The 22143-nt window shown below is 42.1% G+C and overlaps 1 protein-coding gene across 1 annotated transcript in view; it reads left to right on the plus strand.

Moving 5' to 3' along the window:
* The window catches only part of BACE2 (beta-secretase 2), a 58747-nt gene extending 50953 nt beyond the window's left edge, over positions 1-7794 (plus strand). The window contains exons 8-10 of the mRNA XM_084843780.1: positions 997-1146; positions 3227-3395; positions 4605-7794. Of these exons, the coding sequence (XP_084699906.1) occupies positions 997-1146; positions 3227-3395; positions 4605-4858 (573 nt within the window). The 3' untranslated portion in view covers positions 4859-7794. The remainder of the gene's footprint in view (positions 1-996; positions 1147-3226; positions 3396-4604) is intronic.
* Positions 7795-22143: the final 14349 nt, after the last annotated feature.

Raw genomic sequence — 22143 nt, forward strand, 5'->3', positions numbered from 1 at the left:
ATTTAGGGAGCAATCCTATGGTCCTTAGCCAGCATCTGAGGGGCCATAGGATTTTTCGGATTCCCAGATACAAGGCTCAAGACAGCACTCTGACCTTGGAGCTGGAAATCCACACCCCGAACTCGCTCCAACCTCACTCCCTGGCAGAGCAGAAAGAACTATGCCAGTTGCTCTCTGACGTCAGGAACTCAACTTCGGAGGACAGGGAAAGGTTGGTAGGGAGGGGAGGAGACAGGAGAGGCCAGGATACAAGCTATCCTAAGCTCTCTCCAGCCTCCTTCCCTTCTGAAACACCCCAGCTAGACGGACAAAAAAGCCCATCTAATGATAATGCAAAGTGGGAGGATAGGGAGGTGAAGATCACCTCCACTGCTCCTCCCTCTCTGCATTGGATGATCATAAGCCTCCGAGTTTGGAGGCTTACAATCATTGAGAGCAGAAATGATAGGATTGTACCCTTAGTGTTTTAAAAAAAAGTCTTTAAAAGCAGATAACCTGTCTAAAGCATGAGTGAACAAGAAGAGGTAATCAGGACTAGATCTGGAGGCTGTATATATGTCTTGTGAGGTGCACTGGAAGTGGGGAGCAGAGTCATCCCACAGCAGAAAACCCCAAATCTACTCTTTCCACCATGCATAGCTGCATGCAGCCCTCGGGGCAAAAAGAGTTACCTACCACTGGTATAAAATGTGTTTTTAATGTCACTTGTGAAAATGCTAAAATATACCAAGCCTTGATGTAGAAGTATATTGTACCCCCCCCCCCCCGCCCCATACAATTAGCATGATGCTTTGGAAGAACTGGCATGACCCTCTTCATGAGCAATGCTGGCTATAAATGCCATAGTTGTTGAGAACAGCCCACGGCTACCGTTCTACACTGCTAAATTGAAACAAATCATCCATAAGGAGGGAAATTAATTGGGGGGGAATATTAGAGTTGCTGAATATTAAGTATATTTTGTTTAGGGGTGTATTCTGTTTCCCTTCCATATAGATACAAGAATTCTCATCAGGATTTTGGAGTGGTACACAGCTTGCTTGCTGGGATAAAACTGAAAAACCTTGGACCTTCTTTCCAAAGATCTCTATCTATCTGAGAGACGAAAATTCCAGCAGATCGTTTAAGATCACTATCCTTCCACAGGTGTGAATGAACCCTCTTATTTTGTATTGTATTGATCATACAGAGAAATGATAGTTGTATTGGTCATATGATAAAATAGGTACTGATTAATGAGTACTCCATTGTAGATCTCAGAGGTTTTGTGTGCACTAAAACAGGATTTAATTTACGACTGTTGCTATTCCTTCCCACACTTAAGCAGCACAGTAGCCCTAATCACGTGACATAACCGTAGTGAGTGAATGCACATGAGTGGGTAGGTGGGTGGCAGGAGGCCTCTCCCCCACCTCACATAAGTTCAATGTCTGCATGGAAAAGGAGGGTTCCCAATCACATAGAATCCTACATGCAGTTCAGTGTTTGTGAACTGAATCTGCACAGCGCACACCCCGACTCCAGGTTCTGCGCAGTTATGTTATGTGAATCGAGCAGCCTAAAAGACTGAGGTGGCACATGAGTTTCTGTAACTGCTTCTGTAAAGTGACCCATACACACCGACACATTGAGTAGACCGGGGTGGGCAGAAAGTATATCCCCAGGTGTTTTGGACTTCAACCCTCAGCATTCCCAATAATTGGTAGATGCTTCTGGGAGTTGAAGTCCAAAACATCTGGAGATCTACCTTCTGCCCACCCCTGAAGTAGATGAATGTTTGCATTTTTGCAGGCAAGAATGGGAACCTTTTGCACTTCAGTCTTCTAGATTGTAACAAATGCGTGCATAAAGTTGTTCCTACTCGATGCACAGAACATGTGTTTAAGCCAGGGGTGGGTAGCTTGTGGTCCTCCCGATGTTTTGGCCTACAGCTCTCATTATCCCTTACTATTGGCTATACTGGCTGGAGCTGATGGAATTGTAGGTTAAAACATTTGGAAGGCTACAAGTTGCCCATCCCTTGCCTATGCAAAGATAAAGAAATAACTGGACTGTGTTTGGACTTTTCTGAGTTTAATATTTTCAGAAAAACAGTGGCTGTTTCACATGGGACAGCAAACCTTTCAGAAATGTGCAGGGCTTCTGTCAGGTTTTCTGCTAGTCTGCTCTCATGGCCAGAGATTTTGCATGAACTGGCATATCTGTGTTGGTGATATATTCCATGCTGGAAATTCAGCAACAAGGTATATGTTACCCATGTGGAGCATCCCCATGTAAGTTCGGTCTGGCCAGAACTCTGACAGCAGACCCACATAGCCCTGTGTCTCATTGTAGTAATAGACTGGGTCCAACTATACCGGACCAATTAATAAAAATAAATATGTTTTTAGACTGGCTACAGATCAATTCTTTGTAGGGTGGTAGTGAGGAATTACTAAAAATTCCTTTTCCCCTGAAGGGCATTAATGAAATAAAGTTTATGAAGCTATTATGATCTTTTTCAAATGAGTATGCAAAGATTGATGGCAGACAGTCCAGAAATCATTCATGTAAATCTGATTATCTTGAAATATTTCTGTAATTTTAAGTGTTTCCTTGCCTATACTTTCAAGCAGCTTTAATGAAGCAAATGTAACTTTGAAATGGCCTCCAGTTGTAATTCCAGTCTTAAACTTTTTAATGAGCAGCCAAGTTAAAATAGGGGTCAGTTCTTGCCTTGATGGCATGGTTCAATCTGAAGTATAACATTATTTCAGAAACTGGTTGCAATATTTTAGGGAAGGTCATGCATACTGATAGGCAGAGTCTGGATCAATTATAATTGGAGAACTCAGAGCCCTTCCTACACAAAATCGCAGTTGCTTTCCTTATTCTACTGGTAGATTTGTATAATACAGGGTACCCATGATAGAAAGAGAGAGCCAAACCTCATGGATGATTAGACCTCATTTTGACATGAAGGCTGAAAGAGAGAGAGGAATCTAGGCAAAGTCAGTTGTAAACAGAGGACGATGCCAGGAGGTATATACATTTTTGAGTGAAAGACAAGTGGGGACTGGGCACTCTGAATGGTAGCAGGTGACAGCTCCCACCTTAAGATCTAGCGTTTTTACGGTCAATGGAGTCACTCTACTACAACTTTTCTTAATGGATCTGTCTGCATTGTGTATTCAGTTCTGTATGTTTCTGCTCCTTAATAGTCCCATTTTTCTTTTCCAATCAACAGCTCTATATCCAGCCTGTTGTAGAGATTGGTCAGAATCTAGACTGTTATCGGTTTGGCATCTCCTCTTCTACCAGTGCCCTGGTCATCGGTGCTACAGTGATGGAAGGATTCTATGTGATTTTTGATAGAGCTCAAAAAAGAGTGGGCTTTGCATTAAGTACTTGTGCTGGTAAGAGACAGATTCTGAAAAGGAAATAACCAACTCTTTAAGGTAGCACCTTACTTCAATACATCATATAGTGCTTGCAAATCTGCAAATGAATAGTATTTTTTAGCACTTTAAGTGTGTGTGTGTTTTGCAGTTTTTATGTTCACAACAATCTTGCAGATTAGACCAGGAAGAGAGATCATGACTTGCTGAAGACCCCCAATGAGCTTCATAACTGAGCTGGGCTGGTAAACTATGAACCTTGCAACTAGTTTCATGTGCCCAAGGAAGCTTTGGCCTTTTTGTAAAAAACTGCAGCTTCCTATTCCACGTGAAGAATTACTTTACTTTGAAACTGAGGAAACTGTCAAAAAGTAGTTTGTGGCATGGCATCCAAGGCGGGGCTGTGAGTTTGTTGTTCAAAATAAAAAGAATGGTTTGCAGGACCAAAGTAGTTACTTGGATTATGGCTTGGATCTCTTTGCTAGGTCTAGACCACACACACACACACACACACACACACACCCTACTTATGTGGAGATTAGTGCAAGAGTGTTCTGGAAAGTAATGTTAATTTTTTACATACACTGTGAGAAGCCATTTTGCTGTTATGTTTCTGAAACCAGCTCAGGAAAATAAAGATGAATCCATGAGATTACCCTTGTAAAACGAGAAGATTCATTTTTGGCTTTTCATTTCTAGAAAGCATGTTGGAAGAACTTAAATAGAGTGTTTTATTAAGGCTCTTCTTGCCGCAATAATCAGATGACTTGATAGGCTTAAACTATCCATTTATCTGAAACTACATTTCAGATAAATTACTAGGCAGGAGAGAGGCTGGGTATGTAGCAAATGAATAGACATTACAACTGAAATCTTTTGATGTTGAAGAACAAGAGTTAACAGTCTTGAAATCATTCATTTTGCTAGAAGGAGAGCAGAATGTTCACTTTGCTTTACAATTCTTTCCTTATTCAGTATAATATGTCTTTCATGTAGGAGTAGCCTGACCAAATGGGAAATAAACCACAATGGAAAAGCTTGATAAAGGTGCAGCTGGGCTTTGTCTCTAAACATAGTTCTTCTAGCTCTAGACCTTTTCCTTAGCTTGAAATTAACAGACAGGTGTAACATATTTACAGGCATATAATGGTTAAAATGTGTAAGCATTTTTAAAAGCTGCTTCTTAAAAAAAATCTTCTCTCTTTTTTTTTGTTATATATATTTTAGAAATGGATGGTTCTCCAGTATCTGAGATTGAAGGTCCTTTCTCAACTGCAGATGTAGCGAGCACCTGTGTGTCCACAATATCCCTTCATGAACCACTGCTGTGGATTGTGTCATACACACTTATGAGTTTCTGTGGACTTGTCCTTCTTGTGCTCATTATCTTACTGCTCCTTCCACCTCGGTGTCGTCATCATTATACTGACAATGACATCGTAAATGATGAATCATCTTTAGTACGGCATCGATGGAAATGAAGAATTCAATCAAAACACGAGGAATCCTTGGAGTCTGCTTAGCAGAATTTAAGGATGGTCTGTTCTAACCAAAAGGGGAAGTCCAGGCTTCTCTTCTCATAAACATAAGCACCACATTCCACTACAGAACGGGCTCCAATTCTGCTTCAGCATAATTTAAAGCTTTATTTTCTAACACTGATTTTTGAAACCAAATACATATCTAGCCACTACGAGTGCTACTCCACCATTTCTAGTTGACAATCAAAAAGCTCAGCCAGTTAGTATACTTTTTTAAATGCTAAAACTTCATACTTTCAAAAAAGATTGGCTTCTCCACTCTCCATCAAAAACAACCCCCCCACACACACAATTATGGTTTTGGTAAGTCATTAGACAAACTGACTGTCAAAGCGGAATGATGAACCAAAAGCTTTATTGACCTTTGTTTTTTGTATCAGTCACATTTGGACGGGGGTAGAATCTGTTTGTTTCTTGTGAACCTCATCTACATCAGTAGTCTGTAGAAAGGGAAGTTAGTCATTTATGCAGAAGAAAGAAGCAAGGCAGATTAAAGAGGGTTTTTTCCTCTTTCAGACAGAAGAATATCTGTTACTTTCAATTGATCTCTCTTAGTGACTGTCAAAGATATGAAGTAGGGAAAAACACTGAAACCAAAACCTATTGTGCAGTCTTAATATAAAACAAGACTACCTCTGAATTTACAAGGATGCTGTTCATAAGTATGTTGCAGGTAGAACTGCTCTTGACAGATCCCTTTCCACAAGAATAGAGCAATGGCTTGGCTCCTTTCAATTGCCCTTTTGAGCTTTTTTTCCATTTAATGACATTTTAAAACATTTGGCTTTACCACCACCATTAGCATCCTGTTTTCTGAGTTCATGCATAACTAATCTTTGGATGGCCTCTTTGAGCCTTTGTACATGCATCCAGCAAAGCGGATGGGCTGTAATGGCAAGTGTCTCTCTTTCCACCTTTTGGATGTCTCTTAACAACTAGAAATTGAGATGAAAACAATACAGTGTAAGGTGAATCCCTTTAATTGAAAGGTGGCCCCTTTGGCTAAGGCCGCAGCTGGGAAAGGCACAGGCCGTTTTCATGAATGAACAGTGAACTAGGTGATGGGCCACTTAATTAACATGGATTTTCCCCCTTAGCCTGCTATTGTACTAGTTTCAGCTGGGCATCAATAGAACACTAAGGTCTTATTTGTGCAAATGTCTAGGCCCATGCCAACTTCCGCCCATGCCAACTTCCACCCATGCCTTTGCGTTGGTATATTAAAAGAAAAAATCTGTGCTGAACTCAGTACGTGGCAGCAGCAACATGCCCGCAACTGATTTAGGACAGGTTGACTTTTTTCCTCACTGCTGCCACAGGCTGAAACTCTTGTGTGAGTAGGCCCTAATAATGGGTAAAAGCACTGAAAATGCATTTAAATCAAAACTCATGAGTTTGGTTCTTAACTAGAAACCTGTCCAAACTCAAGATTCATTGAGATGAGTGAAGTGGATGTATCTTTCAATATTCATTTCCCTGTATACTAAGTAACCCAGTTTTACAGAAATGGGAAACTTAGTAGTTATTACATCTTGTTCTTGGGTTATTTGCTGCGACATCTGAACCTGGCACTCTGGGTTTTCCCAACAACAACCAAGAGTGCTAGGTTCAGACGTCACAACTAACAACCCAGAAATGGGACATTCTTGGGTTGTTCAGCAAAGCAGATGCAAAGGGGAAGCAGTGAACAGGCAGGAGGCAGCGCACTTTTCTCACTGCCACATGGCCATAACAACCCATGGGTTAAACAACCCATGTGTCGCCATTATGTGCAAACCGGATCAAGGACACTGCACCCAAATCCAGTGATCAAGCTATCATACCGTTTTGCATTTTATTCTCATTCAGAAAAACAAGTTGTCAGACAGAACCACTTTTGTGCTTAGAGGGAATCTTCATTTTCAAATCATTCTGCCATACCCCTTCTAATTTTTTTCTGGTTCATAACTAACATTCAAAAACAAGGGTTGTATCCAATGGTGTGCTTCTACCAGCTGAATGGATGCTGCTGGGGGATCAAATTTTGCCTCCCCTCTTCAGCCCCTCACATGCTCCCCCAGTGGGGGACTGCAGATGGGTTTGGGAACCCTCCAGAGCAGATGTGAAGGGGTATATAGGGGCTGCAGGAGAGAGGAGGGGAAGGGAAACCCCACTGTGCAAAAGGAAGTTGGTTTGCGTACTGTTGGATTTAACCCCAAGGCATTTTTCATTTCAGAATAATAACTATCTCTTCAATAAGCCCCTACTCTCTCTTTTTAAAAATCCAATATTTTTACATCTACATCATAGGATAAGCAATCAGCTATTATCTCTATGAAGAAGAACTAACACCTTTGGAGCATGTGTACTAGTTTATCTGATATTGAAGAAAAAAATGTGCTGGCAGACCATTTCAGTATTGTTGTCAGTTTACATTTTAATGACAAATTTATCTGGAGTTTTTCACTCCATGGTATTTCACATCAGTGCCTATTAACTCTTTCATTTCTAATGTCATTGGAGGTTAGGACACTGTAAATACAAATACTTGAAATATATCAGCAATAATAAAGTAAATAAGAAATAGCAACATGGTGTGAAGTGGGGGGAGGATGGTTTCTGTGTGGATTCACTTGCCACTAAAATGTGACTAATGAAGACAGTGCTGTCTAACATTTTCTTGTAGCGCAACTTCCATCCATCCTTCCAAATTGAGCTGTATAGTGGCAGATGTTCAGGTAGTTTACTGCTCTGTTGCTCAGGCATCAGGAGTAGCAATGGCAGCCTTGACAAGGTTCCATTTTGAACCTGAAACACATTAAGAAAATGCACAATGAAAGGTGCGGCACCCTTCAGTCTTGCACATCATTTTTTCAGACATTTTTTCTGTCGTAAAATTTATTTAAAGAAACCTGTAGCTAAATTGAAGCTCCTGTGTAAACATTTTCAGTACGAGGGTTGATTGATTAGCTAGGGGGTTGTTTTTGTTCAATTAAATATATCTCTCTCTCTTAAAATTGAAACTGCTATTCTTAATTTTTAGCCACCCAATTTTGCCTCAAAATTTATTCTTATTTTGTGGTGAACTTTTTTTTCCCTTTTGCCTTTCTTTTACATAAGGATGTTATCAGTAGAATTATGGGGCAGATTTATACTGAAGCAGAAGATTGTATCAATTCTTAGAGACAAAACTCATGATTGGCACCCACATGTGATGTATCTGTAGCTGGATTGTACCACTTTAGACTGCAGGTGGTGTAACAAAAATATAAATGCGCTCATCTGTGTTTTTTAACATGGCATTTTCAACACTAGCATGTCAGGTTAGGATAGAACTTTCCCCCAGACATTCTAGTTTTGGATGTGTGTGTGCAAAGAGGTTTTGATGTAGGGTATCATTCAAACATCTGAACTCTTCACTTGCAGTCTGAAACAGTTCTTTCCAGCAACACCTAGATTTCATGAGACTGCTGAGAACGCTTTGGAAGAAACTATGTGGTTGTCCTTTTGGACCACCTAACATGGCTTTCATTGGCACAGAAAACAGATAAAATGCACTACACATTATTTATTGTCCACTATATAGTGACCAGTGAACTGAACCTCGGTGCAGATCAATTTATATTAGCATCCTTCTGCAATAGATATTTAACATTCCTTAATGATAGCAGTTAATGAAATACACCCCACTCTCTACATTTCTGCCTTCCGGCCTTCTCCAAGCTAATGGGCACTAAAACAATATCCACCAAAATATTCCTATTCCTATGGCTTTTCCCTCTACAAAAATGCTAATTTGAAGAGTAGTTCATCCATCTCAGTTGAAGTAATCATGTTAAATATCAGGGTGGTATTTCTTAGCGAAATGAAGGCATATTGTTGTTACCTGCATGATTTGTAAACTAGATTATTTTTGTATTGCTTTATTTATTGCCTGTGTACCTAGTCTCGGAGTTGCTTTTATATTCCAGGTGTAATCTATAATGACCATCCTAGTGACCCATTTCTAAAGTCTTAGATGGAACTTTGACTGTCAGATTTCTAATATGCAGGATTTAAAGTTTAAAATGATAAACCTGGATGAAGGTAAAGCAGGTGGAACAAAAAGTAATATACTATAGGTCAAGAAGTTATATTTCCCGATTTAGGCTGCAGTGGTGTGAATAAGCTCAGTGGGACTTACTTCTGAGTAGACATGCACAGGATCATGCTGCTATTGTTGTAAGTATAATCTGCTTTATGTGGATATGTCTGAAAAGCAGAGATCCTCCTGCTCTGCATTTTTGTTAGACTAGCTTTTTTGCCCATCTAGCTGGGGCAATTCAGAAAGTGAGGGAAGGAGGCTGGAGAGGCCTTGGGATAACTCATATCCCAGCCTCCCCACCCACCAGAATGCCTCCTTTACCCCTTTTCCAAGGTTGTGTTCCCGACCTCGAAAAGGAGCCGTCTTGATTCTTTCCACACCGGCTGCAGGGTGAGGGGAGCATGGATTCCCCCTTCTGGGGTAGGTACACTGTCTCCAACCTCGGAACTGGGAATCCTAAATATCCTATGGCCCCCCAAATGCTGTCTAGGGGCCATAGGATTGCTCCCCCCATAATCTAGAAAGAGGTTGTAGTCACATGCTGGCAATTCTAGATAATGCAAAAACATCAGTGATATTCTGCAGTGAGTTATATTATGCCCAGGCTCTTAAAGAGTTTTTACAAATCTAACTAAATGTTGATCCATATCTAAGACTGCCCAAATGGTAGTCCAGACTCTTACCCCATGGGACCTACTTGAAATACAAAATAAGCTAGTTATGGTTTATAAATCTTTCTGTTGGCCCCCACCTTATATTTAGGAGCTGGTAGATTAATGCCATCTTTACATTTCACATAAACCACTGTAGACAGCTAGCACATAGAGAGGGTTATTCTTTACTATGTATTATATTCAGAATTTTACTTAAAGAGACTTAGAGTGCACTCTTATGCATGTGTAGACAGAAAAAAGTCCTACTACTCCCAGCATTCCCCAGCCAACGCAGCACAAAGTTCTAGGACTTTTTTCTGTCTTAAACGTACACAGGATTGCGCCTTTAAAGTTTTAAAAATATATCTTTCCTAAGTAGGAACGAACTGGGGTGTCTTAATTATACTAACAAATTTAAACTTGTCTAAGTATTTTCTTATCACTATTACCAAGTTCTTATGATATTTACATACAATTTGGAGTTCATTTTAGGGAAGTCTTACTTTGGCTATTGGGCAGTATAGAAACATAATAAATAAACTTAATTAAGACCTTCATATATGTGCACAGAAGTCTTAATACCTTTTACTAGCAAAAAAAATACCTGACTTAGGGAGCAATCCTATGGGGATAGATGGCTGCCTCTGAACTCAGAATGCGTCCGCCTATCCAGTGCAGGGTGGGAGGAGTGTATCTCCTCCACACTCCAGCCACCCTGCATTTGTGGCTAGACAGCTGATTTTGGCTGTCTAGCTTCGGGACCTCGGAGTGTGGGGTGGGGAGGCCAGATGAAGTGTAGTATGGACACTTCCCTGCCCTTTCCCCTGGAGTGCCCCTTTTAGTCCACTCTGCACTGCACTTCCAAGCGCAGGGATTATCTGTGCTGCCTACAAAGTGGCAGGGGAGAGGGGAGGCGGTTCTCCAGGACTGATTCTGGGAAACCAGCAGAGAGGCCAATCTTTTAAGTAATCTATTCCATCCAAGGAATAGGAATCCAAGGAATAATACTTCATTAACATGAAGTAAATGTTTACTTCAGAATTGTTGAAACTGAGGGCCATAGACCAAATCCAGCCCACCAGGGCACCCACTCTGGACCTCTGCGGTTTCCCAGATGACCATGCCCCCTTTCGCTTCCTCCCAATTGCTGATCATTTAGTGGTTTCCTGGCTTTGGCGTGGGTTTTTCCCATTCTAAAAGGTTGGAATGCCTCTCCAAAGTTTCTTTTACTGTCATTAAGAGCTTTAAGCTACAATATGCTGGTAGTTTTGTTCCGCCCCTTTTGCCTTTGCCCATGCCCACCACTGGAATCTGACCCCCCAAGAGCTTATCCAAAATGGAATTGGGCCCTCAGGCTGAAAGAGGTCTGACATCCATGCTTTACTTGTAGCATGAAGATTGTATTCATTATCAACCGGACATGGAGGGGAGGGGTTGAATGGTTGAAATCTACCACACGTTAAAACAAACAAAATTCCGGAACATGAGAAGGATTGTGTCAGGATAGAAGTTCTAAAGCACACTACTATTTCATATGATAGTGTTGCGTGTGCAAGGAAACTTTGGCTACACAAGGGACTGTTCAACAGGAACAGACACATCATGTGAGTTTTCTGATTATATGTTTTATACAGGACGCAGGTGTGATACTTCTGTAGTGCCCCTTGTTGGATGAATTATTCTATGTATTTTTGCTCAACACAAGTAAATGGGAAAAATCAAAGGCGACTGAAACCCCCCCAAAGAGATGAGATATGGGAAAGGGGAGATCTTATTTTTTTTTTGTTAATGAAAGATTAAACCATGGGCCTTGTAACAGTAATCTTCCTTGACTATTGTGGAGGGAGAAAACCATACTGAAAACAAACCTTAGAAGCAGATACTGATATTTCCACTTTGGCACCAAGGAAATGGTTACATTTATCACGTTGGGAAAGAGTAAAGTTAGCCAATCGTGTGGAATGTGTATATTTTGTAACAGAACTTGAGAAATAATCAGAAAATAAGAAGCCTTGCTATTCAGGTAGTCTAATTATAACTGAAGCCTGTTGCCTATTGCTATGATTGTTCCATGAAGATTGTTACACCTTATGGCAGGGGTCCCCACCATGGTGCCCGCAAGCACTCCACTCCCTGCCCCCTTCAAAAAAATATTTTTAATAAAAACCTTGAAAAACGTTAGGGCATCAGGTCCTTCTTCCTGTTCCTGAACCTGCTGCAAATCAGCTGTTGGTGGGCAGGCGGAGAGGAGAGCCAGAAAGCAAATCTTCCAGCCACGCACAGTTTTCGGCTTTGATCTCTCTCTCTACTCTAAGGGCTTCTCCACATCAGGTTTTCTGCATTCGGATTCTTTGTGGGATTAAGATGGGCTCCTTCACGCACACTTCCTGTTTGTTTTTTCTCCCGGAGGATTGGCTTTATCGATATGTTTCATTATACACCCACTAGATGGCTCTGTTGTTATAGTGCCACTTCCTCTTTACACAGACAAATTCAAACTACTTTTTATCAAAAAGGAGGCTTTTTATTACCTCCTTTTCAAATAAAGCCATGGAAATTATCGGAAAGCATGGGAGTGGTGCTGGACGTTGACGAGGTCATGTAAAAAGACCCACAAACCTCCATCAGTAACCAATCTCAATCGCAAGATAAAAGCCCCATGTGAAGAAGCCCCCAACCCCTTTCCTCACTATTTCTCTCCTTTCTTATCCCTAGCCTTCTTTATCTTCCCTCTACCCCTTTGCCTTACTATTTTCTCCTCCCTCCCAGCCTTTAGCCTCACCATTTCTCTCCCTCCCACCTCTTTAGCCCACTGTTTCTTTTCCTTCTACCCTTGCTCTTCCTCTCCCCTTAGCTCACTTTTGACTAGCCAGCCCCCCACGGCAGCCATTATGTGACTAGCCACATTCTCTGTGGGAGCCATTTTGTGGTGGCACCCACAGCTGTTTCTCAAATTCCCAAATGTGCTACCTGGTCTAAAAACCTTGGGGACCCTAGCCTATGATCACTATGTCATGTAGTGAGCTGGGCTGTATGTGCTGAGTTGCCACACGGCCTACAGTGTCCTGTGTGTCAGCACACCACAGCCAGGAATGTTTGGTGGTAGCAGAGGGATAAAACTTGCAATAGGGACCAGCCCCTGTGGCAAGCTCCGGCATATAAAATTGCACACTAAGTGAAGCAACCACTACACATAAGCAGTCTTAAAGTGGGTTTCATGTGACAACTGCATTGTATGAAGCAGCATTAGCAATTATTGAGAAGTTGGTACAGTTGCATAAGTTGATAAAGATATAACCTTGACAAATAACTTAAGTTTTTGATACATAATAATATAAATACATTGCTCTGGGACTACAGAGTTGAAAGGAAATGTATCCTGGCCTTTGCCATCGATCAAGGGATGAAAGGCTGCTGGGTTTGTGTGTGTGTGTATTACAGTCTGGGAGGCCCACCTGTACAGGCTGGATGTTATTGCTGAGATTATGTAATGTCAAGAATTGGTACTTGAAATTGTTTTCTTTCCTCTTCCCTCCCTGTTCCTTTTTCCTTTTGTACTGTATCTCTTAGATGGTGAGCCTGCAGGCAGGAATGGTTTTATATCTCAATCTCTGTACAGCACTTCAACATTGTAGGTGTTTTATAACTGATAGAAAAATAATGAAATAGAATGGGGGCCCAAATCTTGGGTTACTATTTTTTATAATCTGCTAGAAAACTTGTCTGTCATTACTAGATTTTTAAACTGTTGTTAATTTTTGTACTTTTAAGCTCCTCTGTTCTCAGATGTGCGCTATGTAAAAAAAATCTTTCTGATTTAAATTAATAAATGAATCTAGCCCCTTCAGTGTGTGTGTACATTCTTAATCCTCTTGATATTATATATACCGTGCCTTAAGTGTACATTGTGCCTTATTTACACAGTTACATAAGCAACATTAACAGGTCCCCGCTATACACCTTAACTTGGCCGGGCGTGTGCGCGCCATTTTTTGCTCCGCTTCAGGCAGCAAAATATCTTGGGCCACCCTGACGGTTTGTCTGTTTGTCTCTTCTTGCCCTTGTGCATTCCTATGCCATTCTCAAACAACCAAGCTGTTAGCTATATAACCTATTCACTTTTGAATAGGTTATCGGTCTGCAATATGGTTTCAGAGAAAAAGAACAAACAGAGAAGTCACTGGGTGAAATCCTGGCCTCACTGAAATTGGTGGTTCTTCATGGTGTTTAAAAGATATTTCCAGGCATTTGCTCTGCAGATCTAACATGGAGTGAATGATAGGTTGGAACCGATGTCGCTGTGGCAGCTTCCCACAGGTTCTCTCGTGGGAGCTTTCTCAAACAGCTTTTTAAAAGGTTGAAAAACCTTTTCATCTCCCCCCCAGGAATTAAAGGTGGGGGGCAAGGTGGCATCTGGACAACATCTTGGAGAAGAGTACCCCCCTCGAGATAGTGGGCGGGCTGGATTCCAGGATTATCTCCCCAGAGCTTTACCAACGCAAAAAGCTGTGATGAGACTCCTATTTCATAGGAGAAAACAGGGCTGACGTGTTCCATAATAATATATGCTTCAAGAAATAACAACTCCTGTGGGATGATTTAAGAAATATTAACAACATCTGAGGACCTGTAAGATCTGTTTGAGAGAAACATGAATGCACCGAGAAGAAAGGGGACGGCTTCACCGCCAACTCCCCCCATACCTCCTGTGAAAAAAGTTTCAAAAACAGAAGATATAGGGGAATTAGTTACGCTGGTAAAGACTTTATCTTTGCAATTTATGGAGCAAGCCAGAAGGTTGGATATAATCCAAAATTCCATCACTGCCTTGCAAGGAGCTGTAGATTTAATTAATGCGTCATGGCAAAAAATGGAGACGAGAATTAATGAGATAGAAGACCGAGTAGCAGGGAATGAAACTTCGACACAAATTTGTTTTAAAAATACCTCTGGCAGAATTTCTCAACTGGAGGCCTTCACGAGAAGATCCAATGTAGGTATTATTGGGATTAAAAATCTAATGACATAAAATTGCCTATTTTTGTGGATAAACTTTTGCATGAGATACTCCCTATCCCATCTGATTATTTACTTGATATTGAGCAGGCATTTAGTGTGCCAAATGCGAAAGGGACTGACTATACTATCATAGTCCAATTTGCAAAAGTCTCCACAAAGAATTATATCCTGCGTTTGGCAAGAGAGGGTGGAAGCCTTTCCTGGAAACAAGATAAAGTTATGTTATTTCCAGACTACATCAAAAAGGTGGCAAATAAAAGAAGGCAATTTATCAAAGCAAAAAATATGGCAAAACAAATGAACTTATAATATTACTTAAAATATCCTACACTTTGTATGTGTCTGAAGAGCAGATGAAGACGTTTATAAATCATGAAATGGCGGAGGCATGGTTGAACGTAAAAATGTGTGAGATTCCTGTTACAATCCCATGAACTGGAATCTTTAAACAAGCTTTGTTAACTGTTTGTGTTTAGTTTACATGATCCAGGCTAGGTCAGAAGATAAATGATTATATATATATATTCGTTTATTCTCTTTCATCTTTTGTTTTTTCTTGCTTTTCTTTATATTTTTTTATTTTAAAATAGATATGGTATGCTGTATTTAAATTAATTGTTTGAGGGTACAATATGTACTTATATATCTAGTATAAAATATAAAATATATTACTGACTGTTGAAGGTTTATTTTAAGTTTTATGATCATATAACACTAGACGCTGAACTGCAGACCGGAAGGTCGGCAGGACAGCAGTTCGAGACCTGAGTGCCGCGTGATGGACTGAGCTCCCGTCTTCAGTCCCAGCTCCTGCCAACCTAGCAGTTCAAAAGCAAGAAATTGCAAGTAGATAAATAGGTACCGCTTTGGCGGGAAAGGTAACAGCGTTCCGTGCAACTCGGTGTTCAGTCATGCCGGCCACATGACCACGGAAGCGTCTTCGGACAGCGCTGGCTCTTCGGCTTAGAAATGGAGATGAGCACTACCCCCTAGGGTCAGACACGACTGGTTGGGGACACCTTTACCTTTATAGTCCTATTATTATTATTATTATTATTATTATTATTATTATTATTAATCTAGGCAACTGGGAATGAACTGTAGACCTGCTTCTTGGATATAAGATCGATGATATGATATTGAAATCTAAGGTTGTTTATTAAACTAAGATTGTTAAGGTTATAGATATAGTTTGTAAAATAGAATGGCATCGGAGGCTGTGGGGTATTGGAGTTTAAATTTAGTTCTTTAAGGGAGAGGGAGGGGGGGGAGAGGAAAGAATCTTCTGCCTTTTTCTTCACCTCCTTTCCTCCTCCCTTTGCCTTTTGCCTCTTTCTTTCTTTTTCCTTCTCTTTTTGTTATTATGGTGTCCTCATCAGAATATTGTATTGTTGGGAAATTCTAGTATTGATCAAGTTGCTGGTATGTTTGGTATTGTATATTTCATTTATAAAGATAAAATAAATAAAAATATATTCCAAAAAAAAAAAAATGGAGTGAATGATATAACACACAAGGTGGCGATCTTGCACAGTCTTCCAAAGGTGAAACTTTTTTAAAAGCTTGCCTTAAAGTTTAATCCCCAAAGCATTGTCAGTAGAGCAGCTTTGAAAGACACGCTGCCAGACATATTTGGTGGGACTAAGGAAATAAATGCATGGTATAAAAGAAGTTACAGGCCATAAACTACCGACCTTTCTGTTCTACTAATAGCTTGATGATTTGACCTAAGTTAAGGCTGCATCTTATTCACACTTACCTGGGATTAAGTCCCACTGAATTTAAGACTTACAGGGCTGCTTTTTTGCTTTTATTTTGTTTTCTTTTGGAAATAAATGAGATTTCAAGAACGGATTTTAATTTAGAAATAGGATCTAAATGATTATTTTTGGCATAAACATATTTATAAAATGTATTAAACACCTTTCTCTTATGAAATGTATTAAACACCTTTTTCTCAAAAAAGAAGACTCAAGGAATCTGCTCTGTTGTATTAACAACAGAGATGGGGGGAGCAACCCTATGGACCACATCTGGGGGAGCACAGGATATTTTGGATTCCCAGCTCCGAGGTCAGAGATAGCGTTCCAACCTTGGAGCTGGGGATTTGTGCTCCCTGCCCCTCCCAGATGGTGTAGGGAGAACTGTGATGGTTGCCTCTCTGAGGTCACAAAAGCAACCACAGGGAGCGGGCAAAAGGGGTGTTCCAGGGGGAGGGGAGGGGAACGGACAGACTGGGATACGAGCTATCCTAAGGCCTCCCCAACCTCCTTCCCTCCCCCTCAGAGATGCCCCAGCTAGATGAGTGAAAAAGACCGTCTAGCTGAAATGCAGAGGGGAGGCACAGCAGAGGGGAGGATTGTCTCCACCACACCTCCTGCTCTGCATTGGATACTCAGCCTCTGAGTTTACTTTATATATTAAATTGTTTAATTTTATAAAAACAAATTAAAATAGCTAAAAATAATTAAAGACATAATTCCAGGACCCAATAAAGTAAATTAAGAAGCCCCATGATATGCTGCCAAATGCCTGGGAATAGAGGAAAGTCTTAACCAAGCCTCAAAAATATAACAATGTAGGTCCCAGGTGGACCTCACTGAAGAGAGCATGCAACAGGGGGCTACCACCTAAAACACCCCCTCTCTTCCTTTGTGCCATCCTCTGAACTTCCCTCAGAGGAGGCACTACATATAGTAGATTGGCATGAATATGAATTTTGCATGAAATAGGGTACAATCCTGTGCATGTGTAGGCAGAAAAAAGTCCTGCAATTCCAAGCATCCCCCAGCCAGCATGGTTGGTTGGGGGGATGCTGGGAACTGTAGGACTTTTTTCTGTCTAAACATGCATAAAACTGTGCCCTTAATAAGTATACTGTAATAACAATTGATCAATTATGTGCTGTATTTTTCTTTTGTCTTTTATAATTGAACAGAATTGACACATTGCCCATACCGTTCAGGGTAAAAGCACAACATGGCTATGTACGTTTACAGTGGAGAGAGTTTTGTGAACCCCGTAGGAGTGTCACATATTTCCAATCTAAAATGTTATTAGTTCTTTCTCTAACCCCATAATCCTAGATAAACAATAGATAACCTGATTAAACAAATGACACACAAACATGATGCTTTTTCAACCTTTTTTTATCCACAACTGATTCAACATTCAATATCCATGTGTGAAAAAGTATGCGAACCTTTAGATTCAATACCCGGTGGCACCCCCTTGAGCAGCAATTACTTCAAGTAAGTGTTTCCTGTAACTGTTGATCAGTCTCTCACAACAGTTTTGAGGGATTTTGGCCTATTCCTCCATACAGAACTGCTTCAATTCAGTGACATTTGAAGGCTTCCTTGCATGAACAGCTCGCTTCAGGTCCTGCTCCAACATTTCAATGGGGTTTTATTCTAAATCACAGAATTTCTTCTTCCGTAGCCATTCTTTTGTAGGTCTGTATGTTTAGGATCATTGTCTTGTTGCATGGCTCACTTTCAGTTCAGGTTCAGCTCATGGACAGATGCCCTGCCATGCTCCCCTAGAATCTTCTGATACACTGCAGACTACATGGTTGTGTCAATGATGGCAAGCCACCCAGGTCATGAGGCAGCAAAGCAGGCCCAAAAACATCACGTTCCCACCACCATACTTGACGGTTGGGATAAGTTTGAACTCAGTGTTTGTTTTTCGCCAAACATAACATTTCTCATTGAGGCCAAAAAGTTCTACCTTTGACTGGTCTGTCCAGAGAACATTGTTCCAGACATCTTGGGGATCATCTATGTGACCTTTAGTGAACTTCAGATGGGCAGCAATGTTCTTTTTAGAGAGGAATGGCGTCCTCCTGGCTATCCTCCCATGAACACCATTCTTGTTCAGTATTTTTCTGATTGCTGAGTCATGAACACTCACATTAGCGAAGGCCTGCAGATCCTTGGATGTTACTCTGGGATTCCTTTGACCTCCAATGAGGCGCTGGTTTGTTCTTTGAAAGATTTTGGTAGGACGGCCACTCCTGGATAGAGTGAGTGTGGTCTTGAATCTTCCCCATTTGTAGACTATCTGTCTGAAAGTGGATTGGTGGAGCCCCAAATCATTACAAATGGTAAGCCTTTGTAGACTGATGAGCAGCAATAACTGCTTTTCTGAGGCCCTCAGAGGTGACTTTTGATCGTGGCATGACATGTTTCCACACAACTGTGTGGTGAAGACCAAACTCACAGAGTTGTTGATCCTTTTATAGGGTGCAACTTTCCAAACCCACCCCTGAAGATCTACCTAATAACTTTAAACACCTGATTCTAATTATTCCCATTAATTGAGTTGATGCAACCAGGGCTTCACTTACTTTTGCACATACCCTACATTGTTTTATTTCACAAGATGCGGAATTAGTTAATATAAACACTACTGGATATTTAGAAAAGGGATGGTTTTGATTCATGAAGTTGGTACAACTATGGAATTTTCATAATTAGCATTAGGGTTCACAAACTTTCTCACCAGTTAATGGAACAAAAGACACCTGCGTGCAAAGACGAGGATTAACTTCCACTGCAGCATTGAAGGGAGCAATCCCTTGCGGATCGACCGTCGCCTCTGACCCCGGGGACGACCACCTATCCACTATAGGGCAGGAGGAGTGGTGAGGAGCAGACCTCTTCCTTGCTCCCCCTACCTTGCTTTTGTGGCAAGACAGCTGATTTCAGCTGTCTAGCCGCAGGACCTCGGGGCACAGGAAACGGCCGGACGACACATAGGATACTGGCATTTCCGACCTCCCCGGCCCACCCCAGGGAACGCCCTGTTTTCATTGCTCCATGCTGCTCTTACCAGCACGGAGGACGGGGCCGATCCACACTGCCCATAAGGTGGGGCGGGGCGGGGGGTGGTTCTCCGGGAACTGACCTATCCTATGGCCGTCTAGCCGCTGACTAGCGGCCACAGGATGGTGCCCTTAAGCACTTTTTAACAACCAGAGCTCAAACTACATGCATTTTTGTGGTGGTGGGGAGAATCTAATGGATGAGGGTTGTAAAGTTCATCCCCCATGCATACACACTTCCCTAAAATGATCCACTTGCCTATATCGCATTGCAGCCGCAGGAACTGCATATATAATACTCTCATATAGATAGACAGCTGCTGCTTCTAGGCAACCCCCACCTAGCAAAAGTGTGAAGTTATCACATCAGGACAACTTTAAAGCTGTGAATCAGCTTCTTGAGAAGTTCATAGTGCCTCCCCATGACCCAGACACTCTCCACTCAAGAAAGCTTGCATTTCCACCTCTACCCCTGAAGTGTTTTCTGTGTTGTCTGGCAGTAGCAAGATAATTAAAGGCGCAATCCTATGGGGATAGGCAGCAGCCTCCGAACTCGGTGGCGACTGCCTATCTAATGCACGGTAGGAGAAGCACGGAGGGGATTGTTCCGTCCGCGCTTCTTCTGCCCTGTATTTGGGCCAGACAGCCGATTTTGGTTGTCTAGCTGCGGGAAGGCGGAGCAGGGGAGGAGGCTGCCAGACAACACATAGAATGTGTCATACCGGCATTTCCGCCTTCCCTACCGCGGAACGCCCTGTTTTGGCTGCTCTGTGCTCTTCTTCCAAGCATGGACCGCGAGGCGGGCAGAAGGTCAGTTCTGCAGGAACCCACCTCGGAGCGCGGGCTCCGAGGTCGGTTCCCGGAAAACCACATATCCTATGGCCATCTTGGCACTGAGTAGCAGCCATAGGATTGCTTCCTTCGGCAACAATCCTGCCTGTTTTTAGCCAGAAAAAGTCCTACAACACCCAGCATGCTCCAGCCAGCCATTTTTTCTGTCTAAATATGCCTAGGATTGTGCCCTTAATAACTTAGTTGTTCAGGGTTCCCCCCCCACCACCTAATCCTTATCAGGTTTTAAAGATGTTACCCACAAGTTGTCAAGATGTGGCAGGCTTCATATCAATAAACTCAAGGGTGGGGCAGGCTCCTCAGACCTTCTTCTTTACAAGTTAGAGAAATAAATTATTAATATTAATAATAAAATATCCTGCCTAATTTCAGTCCTCAAAGGAAATACTATAATAGTTTTGGCTTTAGAAAGAAATGCTACATATTGAATTAGCTGCAATCCTATACACACATACCTGGGAGTAAGTCCAATTTAACTCTACGGGACTTTCTTGTGTCTAGAGATAAGACAGACATGCTGGATCAGACCAAGGTCCATCTACTCCACTAATCTGTTCAGACATTGGCCAGCCAGACACCTATGGGAAATCTGCAAGCACGCCATAAGTGCGGCAGCACTCTCTCACCCACGTTCTCCAGCAACTGGTATTCAGAGACATACTGCCTCTGATAGCGGAAGTAGCATATAGCCATCAAGACTAGTAGCTGCTGATGGCCTTATCCTCCATGAATTTGTCCAACCCCCTTTTAAAACCATCCAAATTGGTGGCCATCTCTACACCTGCCTACACCTGCCTAAAATCCTGCATTTAAAACACAGCTTTCTGCTTGTTTTAAATGCAGGATCACAACAGCCTCCCTTTACACGTGCTTCCTCCCCACACCTTCTCCCCCCTTACCTGAGTCTTCCATTGTTGTTGTTTATTCAGTCAGTCGCTTCTCTTCGTGACTTCATGGACCAGCCCACGCCAGAGCTTACTGTCAGCCGTCGCCACCCCCAGCTCCCCCAAGGTCGAGTCCTTCCATAAATTTTATTAATCTAGCTTCTCTTCTTGCGACTTTTTCACAGAGGGAACTCAAGCGGGGTAATTTAATAGCTCATTATCTCCTATCTTTTTAACAATTGAATTAAGGTCCTTTAGTGCAGGAGACGCCCTGGAGGTTTATGGCAGGATAAAATCTCCGTGTGAGGAAGCCCACAATCTTATGGAAGTGAATCCCATAGTTAACTATGTTGTGTGTTCCTTTTATCTGTCCTGAACCTCTCACCATCAGCTTCATGGGATGACCCCAAGTTCTAGCATTATGAAAGAGGGCGAAAGGTGTCTCCCTGCCCACTTCCTCCACAGTACCATGGGTAAGTGTACACCTCTGAGCATATCTACCCTTACTTGCCTTTTTTCTAAGCTAAACAATCCCAGCGGTTATAAGCTTTCCTCACAGGGGAGCTGCTTCAGCCCCTTGATCATTTCCGCTGCTCTTTTCTGCACTTTCCCCCGAGTCTACACGGCGCACAGCGTTGCGGTGTGAGAGCGAAGAGGGAGGCGCTTTCTGCAGGGCAGGAGGAAGTGCCGAGGAGCCCTCAGCCCAGCCTTTCCCAAACCGGCGCCCTCCAGAGGTGTCGCACTACAACTCCCGTCAAGCTGCCTGGGGGGATAATGGGAGTTGTAGTCCGACACCTCTCATGGGCGCCTGCGGCTGTTGGGAAAGCCTGCGGTGGCCCAGCGCCAGGAACGACAGAAGCTTCTCTAAGGCTGCGCCTCTGAAGCACGCTTACCTGGGAGCGAGCCCCCTTGCACGCAGCGGGGCT

Source organism: Heloderma suspectum, chromosome 3 (genome assembly GCF_057233095.1).
Source record: "Heloderma suspectum isolate Gila_16-S chromosome 3, 16-S_ref, whole genome shotgun sequence".
Lineage (NCBI taxonomy): Eukaryota > Metazoa > Chordata > Lepidosauria > Squamata > Helodermatidae > Heloderma > Heloderma suspectum.